Below are 14,365 nucleotides of genomic sequence, written 5' to 3' on the forward strand. Positions count from 1 at the left end.
TCCGCGTTGCCTCATTTAGGTCTGTAGCACGTGCAATATCACATGGTCTTTCATTTCGCTCAAAGCGTTTCACAATTTCATATTTTTTTCTCTATCGACAGAAGCGGACTGGCCATAAGCCTTACGGGGGAAACCACGGTGGGCCGGAGGCCGGTGTGATTTTGGCCATAAACCGTAGTATGAGGCTACTACAAATTTTCCCGGGTAAGAATTTTTGACCCAGTCCACCTCTGTTTATCGATATTGCTTCTTTTTTTTTCTCTCTGAATCTGCAGTGTTTTCACACATTTTAAGTATTTTACTAATTTTTAGGGAATAAAGCACAATTACAAACGAGGTGGCACGCTTGATACACATAAACAAAGCTGAGCGCGTGTAGCAACTGAATAAACAACACCGTAAAGGCCGAGATACACAATTAACACCTCACATTTTACTAAAGCACATTTCTGTGGGTTACTACCATAAAACAATAAAAACAATTTCCAGTTGCGTTTCTGCTAGTGGAATCTGTTATAAACTGGTAGTAAACTCCATCTAATTGCATTTGCGATTATATCGATAGCTGGAATTGTGTTGGTTTTTACGTTATTATGGTGAAATGTGTTTCCCCTTCACTGATATAAAACACATAAATACATTTTCAGAATCTTCTTCGTTCCTATCGTGTTGCGTTCAGTTGGGGTGATTCCGCATTTGACTGCCATTTCTTGTAAACACAAAGGCGAATCGTGTATAAGCGAATTCGGTTCGTGTTATATAAGATAACGTTCCCCTATTTATAAATCGTGTATGATCGAATTCGTGTAATGCAAACACGTGTTATACGAGGACCGACTGTACAGTACATAAAAAAACAGATTTCTGATAAACAATATGGGTTCACTGTAGGCAGATCATGTGAAGATGCTCTTGCTGATTTTGTCTCTCATGTACAGAATTCTAGTGCCAAGTATGAATTGGCAATATATGTGGATTTTGAGGGGGGCCTTTGGCTCCCTCTGGTGGGAGGGAGTCCGTGACCGCCTAAGGAAACTGGATTGCCCATATCAATTATATTTATTTTACAGAAACAATTTCTCAGACAGATACATAATCATGAAGTCACAACATCATAATCTAAAAAGACAGGTTATGCACGGGTGCCCTCAGGGATCAGTATTAGGCCCGTTACTATGGAACATGATGCTAAATGAATGGCTTTAAAGAGATTTTGATTGTTGGAGAACTATAGCTTTTGCAGATGACCTCACTCTCATCGTTCGCGGTAGATCAAGGACAGACATTGAGCAATCTGCTAATTACATCCTTAATGATCTCTACCGGTGGTCTAACGATAACAAATTAATAATAAATCCTAGTAAAACAAAAATGATGATTTTTAAAACTAGACCACAGAAGACCACCACAAATTAAAATTAATCAAATACAGCTACCATTAGTAAAAGAAAATAAATATCTAGGAATTCTGCTAGATAATAAGTTAAGCTTTCTCCCTCGTTTAATACATCTTGCACAGAAAATTTAAAAATTCTCAGGAACGATAATTAGAATTTCAAGAGCAGACTGGGGTCTTTCTAGAAAAACTTTAGTTTTGTATTATAAAGCAGCATTCTTACCTAGTCACATACACAGCAGGAACCTGGTTTTATAGAGCTAGAGTAGTAAGATTTGAAAACAAGTTACAGACCATACAAAGATCAATATTAGTTGTCGTCAATTATGCTTGCAGAACAGCATCAACTGCAGCATTGCAAGTATTAGCTGGAACCATGCCACTGGATTTATATGTTATTTTCCAAGGATTATATTACAGAATTAAAAGGGAGATACCAACTATACAGGGTGATTCACTACCAGTGCAACAAACTTGCAGGAGGTGTAGGGGGCACAAAGACGAATCGGAATCACAGCATTGCAGGGTCCGAAATGCCTTCGTCATGCGGTAGAGGACGTTGAACGGGAGGTCGCGTGAACAGCGATCCCGCTGGAAGTCAGCATTTGTGAACCGTTTCTGTTGAAGAAACCAAGTAGCAAAAGTCCTCCGAAGTGGATAATCCGCAAGCTCCAATGATTGGACGCGTTGCAGATGGTATGAACTCATTTGGTTTGTTGACAGTATCCTCCATACAGTGGATTGGGAAATACCCACTCGTTGGCCTATCGCTCGAGTACTCGTACTCTGATTGCCTTCTGCAAGACGTAGGACATTCTCCTCATTGTCTGGCGTCCTCGTCGTTCACTCTTGATTCATGGTACCTCTCGTGAAACAACCAGTCTCGCGTAACCTTCTCATCGTACGATTAAAATCGTATGATGAGGAGCATGCCTGTGCGGGAAACGTTCCTGGTACAAGCGCAGAGCGGCATGCCCGTTACAGTCCGCAGCTCCATACGAGAGGTGCATGTCGGCCAGTTCAACGTTTGAATACTCGTCCATCCTACTGCCTTGGGAACTGGTTCGCAAATGCTGACTTCCAGTGGGATCGCTGTTCACGCGCCCTCCCGTTCAACGTCCTCTACCGCATGACGAAGGCATTTCAGACCCTGCAATGCTGTTATTCCGATTCGTCTTTGTGCCCCCTACACCTGCAAGTTTGTCGCACTGGTAGTGAATCACCCTGTATATCTAAATATACACCTCAATTTAGAGGCCAATCCAAAGATAGAGAAGAAAAAATGTTGAAACAAACTGATTAAACTATGGCAGACCAGATGGGATAGTTCCTCAACTGGAGTCGTAACAAGAAGTTTTATACCACAAGTAACATATTTACTAAATAAGTCGACAAGAACATGGGTTTCTATTGGAATGGAAACTTCATATATTATAACAGGACATGGGTCCCTCAGTGCAAAATTATTTCAACTTGGACTACATCATACAGATTTATGTGCTTGCGGAGCTGTTGAAAACTGGAAGGATGTACTTTATGACTGTCCATATTATGATGATTTACGATTACAAATACAGGGCTGTGTTTCTAATTTCCATCCTGGGGAAGAAGAGAATCTTCTATCCAACCGAGCAACTTTTCAGAAATTGCAAGAATTTGCTAAGGAAGTTTTTAAATGAAGGGTGGTTCGCTGAGACTGAGAGTAACAATTAGTACCGAAGTGGAGTCGGCAGAAGAATATCCACCCCTTTTATTTTATTTTATTTTATTTTTTTATTTTTATTATTTTTTTTATTTCATTTTTTTTCTTAATTTATTTTATTTAATTTTTTTTCTTATTTTATTTTATTTTATTTATATATATACAGGGTGTCTCAAAAATATTGGTACAAACGTTTAGGGGAGGTAGGTAACATCTAAAGGAATGTGGATCGCATAGGAACCCATAACTGGAAACGTCACCATAAGTTGGTACACGACGCTGTTCATCAGTTCGCGAGAGGGAAAATTTCTGGTTTACTCATTCAAGCAGTAGTCGCCGCACGAAGGGCATGCATCGATGTACGAACTGTGAGCTGGCAGACATGCATCTAGTGTATGGATTAGCAGAGGGCCCATACGGTGTGCGCCCCCATGCGGCACAACATCGCTTCGCAATAAATGTGTGGGCAGGTATGGTCGGTGACTGCTTAGTCGACCCATACCTGTTACCATCCCGCACGAACTCTGCTAAATATCGGATCTTTCTTGAACAAGTTCTACCAGGGTTACTTGACGATGTTCCAGCAAATGTGAGATGCAACATTTGGTTTCAACATGACGGGGCGCCTGCCCATTATGGAAGGTGTGTTCGTGACCATTTGAACGGGCGTTTTGGGTGTCAGTGGATTGGCTGTGGTGGACCCGTTGCCTGGCCCCCACACTCACCTGATTTATCGAGCCTTGATTTCTTTCTGTGGGGGGCCGTCAAATCTATCATGTATGAATTGCCTGTGGAGACGGAAATGGATCTCGTGGCGAAACTCGTCTGCACTGCTGCTACTGTCAAAGAAACTCCAGGTGTTTCGACCGTGTCCGCCAATCCATGCTGCGTCGGTGTCACGCATACATCGTGTCTCATGGTGCAACCTTCAAGCATCTGTTGTTAACATCCTGAAATGCATCCATCTCGTACTCCATTGTTAATATTATGTTCTTCTGCTACTACTTTCCCTGACATTTCTGGTTATGGGTTCCTATGCGATTCACATTCCCTTAGATGTTACCTACCTCCCCTAAATGTTTGTACCAATTTTTTTGAGACACGCTGTATATATATATATATATATATATATATATATATATTTTTTTTTTTTTATTATCATTTTATTTATATATATAAAATTTATTTTATTTTATTATATTTTTATTTATATATATGAATTTTTTTTATTGTTTAATATTATTATTATCTATTTTTTTATTTTATTATATATATGTTTTTAATTTATATATTTATTTTATTTTTATTTTTTCTTTAACACCGCGGGAACTCTTTCTTCCTTTCTTTTCTTTCCTCAGTATTATTATTTTTTATTTTATTTTATTATTATTATTCTTTTCTTTTTCCTCTGGAAGCCCACTCCAGAGGAATCTGGCTCATCTTCTGGCAACGTCAGGTGGGTCAGAGTCTCGAATTGAGACAGTACGAGCACTATGGGACTGGCCCACCTTCCCGTGGTGTGGACAAGTACCCAGAATCAGATGATTGATGCTTCTGGGTAGCCAAGTGGCCAGACAACAACAACAGAACACACACACACACAAACCTCCTTCACAAACACACATATCTGGCCCATCTTTAGTGATACTGTTCTTCAGAGAGATACGAGGTGGAGTTGAACCGACGTTCTAGGAGCCGCCCTTTACAAAAACACACGTCCACATGGTTATGGTGATTTTTAAATCCTCACCCTTTCCTTCACTTCACCTAAACTAAAGTGGATTAATTCTCATCCGTCAATCCACCCAAACTTATCCCCCTTTTCAAAATCCTCTCTTCTTCTATACCCCACTCTTCCTGCTTATTTTTTCTAATCCCTCAATTTTTTCTAATCCCCTTTTTTTTTTTCACTTCGTCTCCTGCAGGAAGCTCAGGCAACCCTGGTGGAGGCCAGCCAGCGTATGATGAGCAGCCTGGCTTACCTCCGAGTGGTGGTGGTAAGCAATGTGTGGTCCCACTAGGGACCCTGCAGCCAAGAAGGCAGAGACAGAACAACAGAACATAGCACTACTCTGTCACAAACCAGACATTACACTTTTCTATCTTTTACAGAGATTCTGTACTTCTTCAAAAAGTACCATGGTGCATGCAGATGTGGGAAACCCCAATGGCATCTTCAACAAAACACTATGCCACTATGATTATGGTGATTAGCCTGAGGTATCTAGCTGTATGGCTGGCTGGTTGGCATAAGAGGACTATGATAAGATCTAGGTGTGGAGCGATGACTGCATGTGGTGCTGGTTGCAGGGTGACTGCTAGTGAGTCAAGATGTAAGTGTTGGTGTTCCGGCTTGGTGTGGGTTTCCTTATTGTGTTAACGTTAGAAATATTATGCCAACAGTGGAATTATGGAATTTGTTAGAATAAGAAACTCTCATTGTTAGATTTTAAGTTGACCATGGAGGTATCCTGGTTAAGGTTAAGATTGCAGAAGGCAAATTAACTCGAGTTTATTTAGGGAATGGGGGCTACTGGCATGCCTGATTAGGCATTGGGGGAGGTGAAGCGATGGATCTTCGTGCCAAATTTTATGATAAAATAAAATTCAAGGTTTATATTTTGTTGTCTGATAGGATGTTGGGCGCTGTGATTTTTTTAGCTGGGGCAACCTACTTCCTCGTGGCGGGGACAGTAACTCATGGTGGGGGCGAAGGCATTGTCTCTGCTCCAGGGCTAAATAGTTGTTCTTTCTATAATTATTTGTTATGTTATTATTCAAAGCAGACTCTTGCGAAATTGCAAATACGAACCACGAATGGTTCAGATGCAGCTGTGACAAAGTACTAGTTACATAGGTACTAGTCTTGATTAGACCAGGGTTCGAGCCCGTGACCACCAAATACGGAGGATGCAGAAAGGTCAGGAAATGACCACCGCATATCCCCGGAGCAATATGGCCTTAGTTGCTAATGCTCCTAAAAACCAAATAACAACAAAATAACAACAGCCCAAGTGGCAAATGATGAGAGACTTTGACAAAAGTGCCATGGGGAGCTCTGCAATTTGAGTCCATTGATATTGAAATTTTGCTGCCATGAAGCTAGCCCAGTGCTGTTTCTAAGTATTTATATGAGGCTATATTTTAATTGGCTTTACATTACATTGATATAATATGGGAAGATCCCAGAGGGGAGGTAATCTGTGCACAGACTGCCAGTGAGGTACACAGGCTGTTTATCTTAGTAACTGTTATGTTCCTTTTTCTATTATAATGGCTGCTCACGTATGTCCGTGGTGTTATTCTGTAGTTTATGGGATCTCTCTGAACCCTGCCACCATGTGTGTAAGGCTCCTTGATTTAAACTATGGCTATTTGGTTTTCATCAGATCATCTGGTCAGAACCTTTTATGTCACTTTTTCTGTTTTGGAAAAAAGAACAAATTTAAGGTTCAGCAAAATCTCAAAGTTGGTACTGAACACATATGCATTGCACTTATTCTGGACACTGAGGAGTGTATTTTCTGCTGCAAACTAGCAAAGCTTAATAAGAATAAAGTACATCAAACTTTTGCTGAATTTCTTTTTCAGAAACAAAAAACTGTTTTACTTCTTTCGGTACTAAGCAGGGTCATACAGTGGTGCTTTATGAACTCCTATTCAATTTGAGGAATGCAGAGATAACATTCTCTGCATTCCTCAAATTGTAAAATAACATTTAAAGTGTCAAGTTTTAACTTTATTAGTACGCTTCTGCATGCCATTACAGACACCTGTTAGTAAAAGAAAACTTTGCCTTATTTTATTAACCATTCTTTTATAACAGGTGTCCCTCAAGTTATACAGTTAATGCTTTTTTCTGCATTCCCATGCGATATGAAAAGTTCGTAACTTGGAAATAATTTTACATGGATACGAACATAGCAAGGCTGTATTATATTCTGCATCATACTCTTGGATCCCCCTCCTCCATGGATTTTGTATACCTCTTTGGGTTATGAACAGCATGAAAAATTATGGAGAACACTAATTGCAGCCTGTAACAAAATCAAGCAATGTGCAAACTGTGATTGTCGTGCATACACTTTATTTGGATTAAACCATTCACAGTTTGTGCTTTTCTATATTTGATTTCATAACTAGGGCATGGATAGCATGTGCTGTTGTTCACAAAATTTTACTGTGTAACTGAATATACAGTAACTGATGGTGTCCTTCTCAGGAGTAGATATTTACTTTTGCAAGTGTTCCATGGGAAATTGGCAATCTGTATTATTCTCAGTTAAGTTCTGTTGTTTATAAAAATTTATTCTATAACTGTGAATATACTGCAGAAAAGATGATATATTCCAATAGGAAATTAATGGTTCTTTGATAATGCAGTATCTTTTTTGTTTTGTGTAAAGGTAGGAGACTTGATTATTTCGTGGTATATCTGAAACTGCAGCATTTAGGGTATGGTTTATCAATTCCACTATGCCATTTTTGTATTATAGATTATAATATTTCTACAACTGAAATATTGATTGATAATTTTATATATGCTATTTTGAAGACACTTCTATATATTTCAATTTTCAAATAGCTTCCTCCACCCAATGCTGATATGCTAACAAAAGAAAAGTTGGTAGTAACAGATGCTTACACTGCTCCTTCAAAACCATGTAAGTATCATATTTATGCTTTTTTAATTTTAGTGTCTATTTTAAGTGGTTAATTTAATGGGCCACATAATAATATTTTGTATAAATTATCTTGTCTGTCCTTTAAAAATCTCTGATTTATAAATAAAGTAAAGGAATATACTGTTCACTTGTGAATATATCAGATTAATACAGTTAAGTAAAAAAAAAATTATTGTTATTAATCTTTGATCTTAAGGATGATAATGATTAAGATACTTTTAATCCAGAATCATTTTGAATCAGTCAGTTGAATTTGAAATATATTTATATACTGAGTATAAAAAGGGAATTGAAAAAAAGAATGGTGAAGTTGAAATATTGACTAAACTAACAGTCGCAGTAGAGAGGAGTTATTCACCAGCAGAACAATGAGAGTGAGATTTACCGCATTTCTTCGATTCTAAGATACCATCGATTATAAGACGCACCTTAATTTCAGAAAAAAAAAAATAAATAAATAAATGTAACAAATATTTTTATTATAATAGAATTCAATTTACTAACAACAATAGCACTGGTATTTATCAGTAGGTATGTTATTCATCACTTACTTCTGAATCTTCTGAGCCATTCATATCTGCATCTGAATCAATATCAGAGTCTACTTCACATTCAGGGTCAGATTCGTCTGAGCCATCGTTATTCCATAATATATTAGCATTAGCATTAGTAGAGGCATTTGATGCAAAAAAGCAAGCTTATGCAGCATCAGCCAAAAAAAAAAAAAAAAAAAACCACTTCCACTTCACCCCTCTGTTCGTTCAAAATATCTGTCCAGCTGAGCCTTAAACTTATTTAGGCTACCAACTTCCACGACAAGGGATGGAAGTCTGTTCCACCAACCAACCACCCGCTGGCTAAAGGCAAATTTCCGCACGTCTATCCTACATCTGTCTTTCCTCAATTTGAATTTATGCCCTCTCAGGTGATTATTCTGAGCGAGAGGAAGAATCCCATCAGCATTGAGCATGCTCAAACCATTCAAGGCTTTATACACCTCTATCAGATCACCTCGCTGGTGCCCAGTCTCCAGACACTGTAATTTACAAAACGTAAGCCTTTCTTCCTAAGAGCACCCTTTTGTTCCATTCACTAATCTTGTTGCCCTTCTCTGTACTCGTTCCAGCAGCTCTACATCCTTCTTGAAATGAGGCCTCCAGACCTGTATACAGTACTCTAGGTGTGGCCTGACCATTGCCTTCTACAAGGGAATAATCACCTCCTTATCCCTGCTAGAAAAATTCCTATATATCATTGACAATACACCATGAGCTACTCTTGCAGCCCATCTGCACTGCTCAGAGAACTTCATATTTGCCTGCACAACCACCCCCAGGTCCCTTTCATTCTGTACCACTGTCAGTGTAGTACCACAGAGTTGATACGTTGTTCTGGGGTTGCTGTTTCCCATGTGTAGTACTTTACATTTGTCAATGTTAAACTTCATTTGCCACCTCTCAGCCCATCTGCTCAACCTTTCCAGATCCTGTTGCAGCAGCATAGTGTCAGTAGTGTCCTTGACAACCGTGCCTACCTTTGTATCGTCTGCAAACTTCGACATTAAGCTTGAGATACCCTCATCAATATCATTTATGAATACAGAAAACAATAATGGACCCAACACTGAGCCCTGAGGGACTCCACTAATAACATTAGTCCACGACGAGCAGTGTCCATTGATTACCACTCTCTGTCTTCTCCCCCTCAGCCACCCCTTTATCCACAGCAGCAATTTGCCTCCAATGCCACACTGCTCCAATTTGTGCAGCAGTCTTCCATGTGCAACAGTATCAAAAGCCTTTCTAAGATCCAAGTATATAATATCAAAGTTATTCCCTGCATCCAGTTCCTTTGTGACTGCATCATAGTATCCAATCAAATTGGTCAGGCAAGACTTCCCCTTAACAAAACCATGCTGTGTCCGAGCTATAGCTGAAGTCTTGTCTAAATGATCCTGCAGTGCTTCTTTAACTAATGCCTCCATTAATTTTCCTGGAACAGAAGTTAAACTCACAGGTCTATAATTACTTGTGTCAGCCTTTGATCCTCCTTTGTGAATTGGGGTGACATTTGCACATCTCCAGTCTGTGGATACCTCCCCTGAGTCCAAGGAAGCTCTCATAATTATGGCTAAGGGTTTGCTTACTTCCTTTGCTGCCTCCTTTAATATAACTGGATAGATCCCATCCACCCCGGGTGCCTTTCTTGTGTTTTTCTTCAACAATTTCTCCTCCACTTTACTCTCAGTTATTACAAGATTCTCTAGCTTACTGCTAGAGTACCTCTGGCTTTTCCCTCGCTAAATAACTCCTCATGTGTGAATGTCGATGCAAAATATTCATTCAGTTTGTTAGCTACCTGATCAGGATCATCAACAGTTGACCCATCGATATCAAGTGGACCAATCTGATTCATCCCCTTCCTTCTAGAGTTTACATAAGTAAAGAACTCTTTGCTGTTTTTCTTTGCATCCCTTGCCAAAGATTTCTCGTAATCTGCCTTCGCCTGTCTAACCTCCTTTGTAACTTGATTACAGATCAACTTGTATCTATCATAGGCTTCTGTGTCATGTGTTAATTTGTATGTATCCCATGCATGTTTCTATTCTCTGCCATATGCCTCATCAGTTCATCTGACATCCATTTAGGCCTAAACCTTGAACAATATTTCTTAGTTGGTATGTATAGCCTAGTAGCTTCCAAAATGAGTTCTTTGAATGCTTCCCATTTTGCATTTGCCGTTGGTAACATCATCAGTTGGTCCCACTGTATAGAATTTAAATACTGTCTCAGTCCATCGTAGTCGCCTTTACGAAAGCAATAACCCTTCCCTTTACGCCTAATGGTAGTTACCTCTTTGAGTAAATCCCACTTCAGCACACTGTGATCACTGCCACCTAGTGGTTCATTTATCTGCAGATTCTTAATGCATGAAGAATCACTGCTGATAATCAAATCAATAGTATTCTTCCCTCTAGTTGCCTCCTGAACATGCTGATGTAGAAAACAATCATCCAATAAATCCACAGAAGCCTTGCTAGTGTGTGAGTGACTAGCCCCCAAATTCCAGTCAATATCTGGGAAATTAAAATCTCCCATTATAAGACTCTCTGATTTACTGGCCCACTCTATTTCTTTGTACTGCTGTTTATCATACTCATCAGATTCATTAGGCCTATAGCACACTCCTACTCTCAATTTTGATCTCCCAATGCTTATGTCACACCAAACTGACTCGACACTGCACTGTCCAGCGATGTCCACTGGCTTCACTTCCTTGGATTTTATGTATTTCTTAACTAATAGCATAACCCCTCCTCTCTTCCTATCCAGTCTATCCTTTCTGTACTCCCCAAATTCCAGTTCTGCATTCCTTATATCTGTGTGACACCACGTCTCTGATATCCCAACAATATCTGCCTTTGACGTTTTGAGCAATACCTCAAATTCATCAAATTTATTTACTAAACTCCTAGCATTGGTGTACACGCAAGTATACATGCACCTATTTCTATTCTTAGCTACTCTAACACAACCCATGTGTTTACTTGTACCGCAATGACTCCCGGCAGTCTCTGAAATATCCTGCATCTTGTTTTTCAGGCTTCTGCTCATTCCAATAGAAGCAGTGCAAGAATCTCTTTCACCTCTGCCAGTGGCTACTGTTAATCTATTCGTCTTTGTCTATATCATCTTCTGAGCCATCGAGAGCATTGGAGATGCAACATTTTTTAAATGAATGCTTTACTATTCTTTCTGGGATCAGCTTCCAAGCTGCTGATACCCATTCTGCCAATTTTAATGCTGCGCTTTCTTAATTTTTCTGGAAGATGTCACGGAAGGTTGTCGATCAACCGCCAGGATTCATATTCCTTTCTCAAGTAATCCTTAAATGGTTTGTTGATTGAAACGTCAAGTGGCAGCAGTTGGCTAGTCATGCCACCAGGAATCATAAACAAGTCACCACGTTTTTGCGTGATTTTATTTTTGACACGTTTGGACAAATGTCCACGAAATGCATCAAGTACTAGCATGCCAGGTGGGTTACGAAGACTTCAAGGATGTCTATTCCATACAACATTTAGTCAGTCTTCTATAAGCTCTGCCGACATCTATCCATTTTTTTGTGCATGCACAATAACATCTTTGGGGAAATTTTCATTCTTTGGTATGGGTTTTCTATTTAAAATTAAATATGGTGGCAACGTTTGACCATCAGCAGTGATACGCTGCCCGTGCTCATAATCTTGATTTCTTTAGCACCTTTAACGTTTATTTTGTAATTTTGAGGCATATCAAAGAAGACTGGGGTTTTATCAGCATTTCCAATTTGACTAAACCCATAGTTTCTTTTTTTCCTTAATTTCATCACCTGTTGCTGAAAGTTAATCAGGTTCTGTTGAAAGTCTGCAGGAATTTTTTGACAGATAGATGTTCGGCGTTTTAATGATAATCCACTGTGACGCATGAGTCGGTCGCACCAGCCGCAACGGCCTTTAAAAATTATTTTCTCTAATCCGAGGGACTTGGCAATTTCTCCGGGTTTCAATTGCATGGCTTGTCGAGTAATCCTTTTGCACCTGTCTCCATTACAAAATGTATCACAGGTTCATCGACTTTTGGAAATCTTCCTTTCTTAGGTCCTGTAAAGCACTTGGTTATTGCTTTGTACGAAAATATGAAATTGTGATCATTTCTCCAATGAAGAACATTTTTTTTTTTTTTTTTTTTTTTTTTTATGTAAACCCCAAACACAAGAGGTATTAGAACCTATAGTACTTAGTACCGTGCTTGGGTTGGAGGTTAAGAAGACGAAAGAAGATATTTGTTGACGTTGGACTTGAACTTCTGTAGACTGTAATTTTCAGGAAATATGTATGAAGGAAGGTTGTTCCAGAAAACGGCAGTTGAATGAATAAATGAGGAAGATGAAAAGTTGGTTCTGTGAGTTTGAAGTTGGACAGTAAATGGATGTTGGCTGGTGGCGGCACATGTTCAGACTGTTTTGAAAGAGAGAGCAGGAATTATAGAAGCCAATTCAGAAGAACAGTGCCCATGGAAGTATCTGTAGAAGAGGCATGCAGCAGAAACAGTACGTCTATGAGACAGTGAGTGGAGAGACTCTGTTAGAGATGAATCATTAATTAACATAACTGCCCTCTTCTGAATGGAACCAAGAAGCCTGAGAGAGGTTTTGGGGGCTCCACCCCAGATCTGGGAACAATATTCCATGGCAGGGCGGATTTGCGATTTATACAAGGTGAGCAGCTGTTTGGAAGAAAAGTAACGCGGAGAGCGAAAGATGGAACCAAGTTTTGTAGATGCAGAGGAAGCAATATTTGTAATGTGCTGGTGCCAAGAGAGATTAGAAGTCAGGGTAATCCCCAAAAGAGATATATCATTTTGCCTAGAAATTGGAGTGTCACTAAAGATAAGAATAGGAGTAGAAAAACCTTTTTGCGAGATATAAGACAAGACTGAGTTTTAGAAGGGTTGAAATCAACTAAGTTGTCTTTGCCCCACTGGAGAATTACCTGAAGATTAGCATTTAAGGAATTTGTAGCAGATTTTCGAGAAGTTGAAGCTGATTGAACAGGGCAAGGTTTCTCAAAATGGAAAGTTGAATGCAATGTGCTATCATCAGCAAAATTATGGATAGCATTTCCAGTCAATGGAAGAAGGTCTTTAATATACAAGAGGAAAAGAGTGGGGGAAAGAACTGAACCTTGGGGGACACCAGCATTAGTGGAAAAGTTAGAAGACAGAGAGCCATCTACCATCACCCTCAGTGAGCGATCAGAGAGAAAACTAGATAACCAATTACTAAAAACAGTTGGCAAACCATAAGATGGAAGCTTGTTTAGAAGACCTTTATGCCAAACATGATCGAAAGCCTTTGAGATGTCAAGAGCAACTGCTTGGGTTTCACCGAACTTTTCCATTGAATTTGTCCATAAATGGGTAACACAAGCCAGAATATCACCAGTGGATCGACACTGACAGAATCCATACTGGGGATCGTTGATCAGACGAAAGGTTTCTGGGTAGTTTAAGAGTTGGCAGTTAATTGATTTCTCCATTACTTTAGAAAGAGTAGAAGTAATTGCAATGGGACGATAATTGGTTGGGAGGGATTTGTCACCCTTTTTAGGAACTGGCTGGATATGAGCAAATTTCCAAGCAGAAGGAAAAACACCTTTGGAATAAGAAAGTGAAAAAAGGCGGCAAAGAACTAGAGTAAGTTCAGGAGCACAGGTTTTGAGAACAAATGGAGAAATACCATCGGGACCTGGAGCTATCTTAGAATCAAGATTCGTCAAAATCCTTCTGTCATCCTTTTGACGTGTGTGTGTGTGTGTGTGTGTGTGTGTGTGTGTGTGTGTGTGTGTGTGTGTGTGTGTGTGTGTGTGTGTGTGTGTGTGTGTGTGTGTGTGTACTGGTTCAGGGTGGTTCCCAGGCAAATGCCTATCTCCACCTAAATTATTTAAAACAGAAAATCTGTAAAGTGGACCTGATAAATAAAAAAATAGCTAAGAAATAAGAAGACAAAACATATTTTTGAAAAGAGAAGTAAAGTTAAAAA

General features: G+C 39.3%; 1 protein-coding gene across 1 annotated transcript in view; it reads left to right on the forward strand.

Annotated features, from left to right (window-relative positions):
• Pbp95 (proximal sequence element A Pbp95) overlaps window positions 1–14,365 on the forward strand; it is a 542,864-nt gene that overhangs the window by 116,481 nt on the left and 412,018 nt on the right. The window contains exon 5 of the mRNA XM_090372002.1: window positions 7,684–7,762. Coding sequence (XP_090228128.1) covers window positions 7,684–7,762 — 79 coding nt within the window. The remainder of the gene's footprint in view (window positions 1–7,683; window positions 7,763–14,365) is intronic.

The sequence above is a fragment of the Mastigoproctus giganteus genome, chromosome 4, assembly GCF_048544385.1.
Source record: "Mastigoproctus giganteus isolate SK-2022 chromosome 4, ASM4854438v1, whole genome shotgun sequence".
NCBI classification, from domain to species: Eukaryota; Metazoa; Arthropoda; class Arachnida; order Uropygi; family Thelyphonidae; genus Mastigoproctus; species Mastigoproctus giganteus.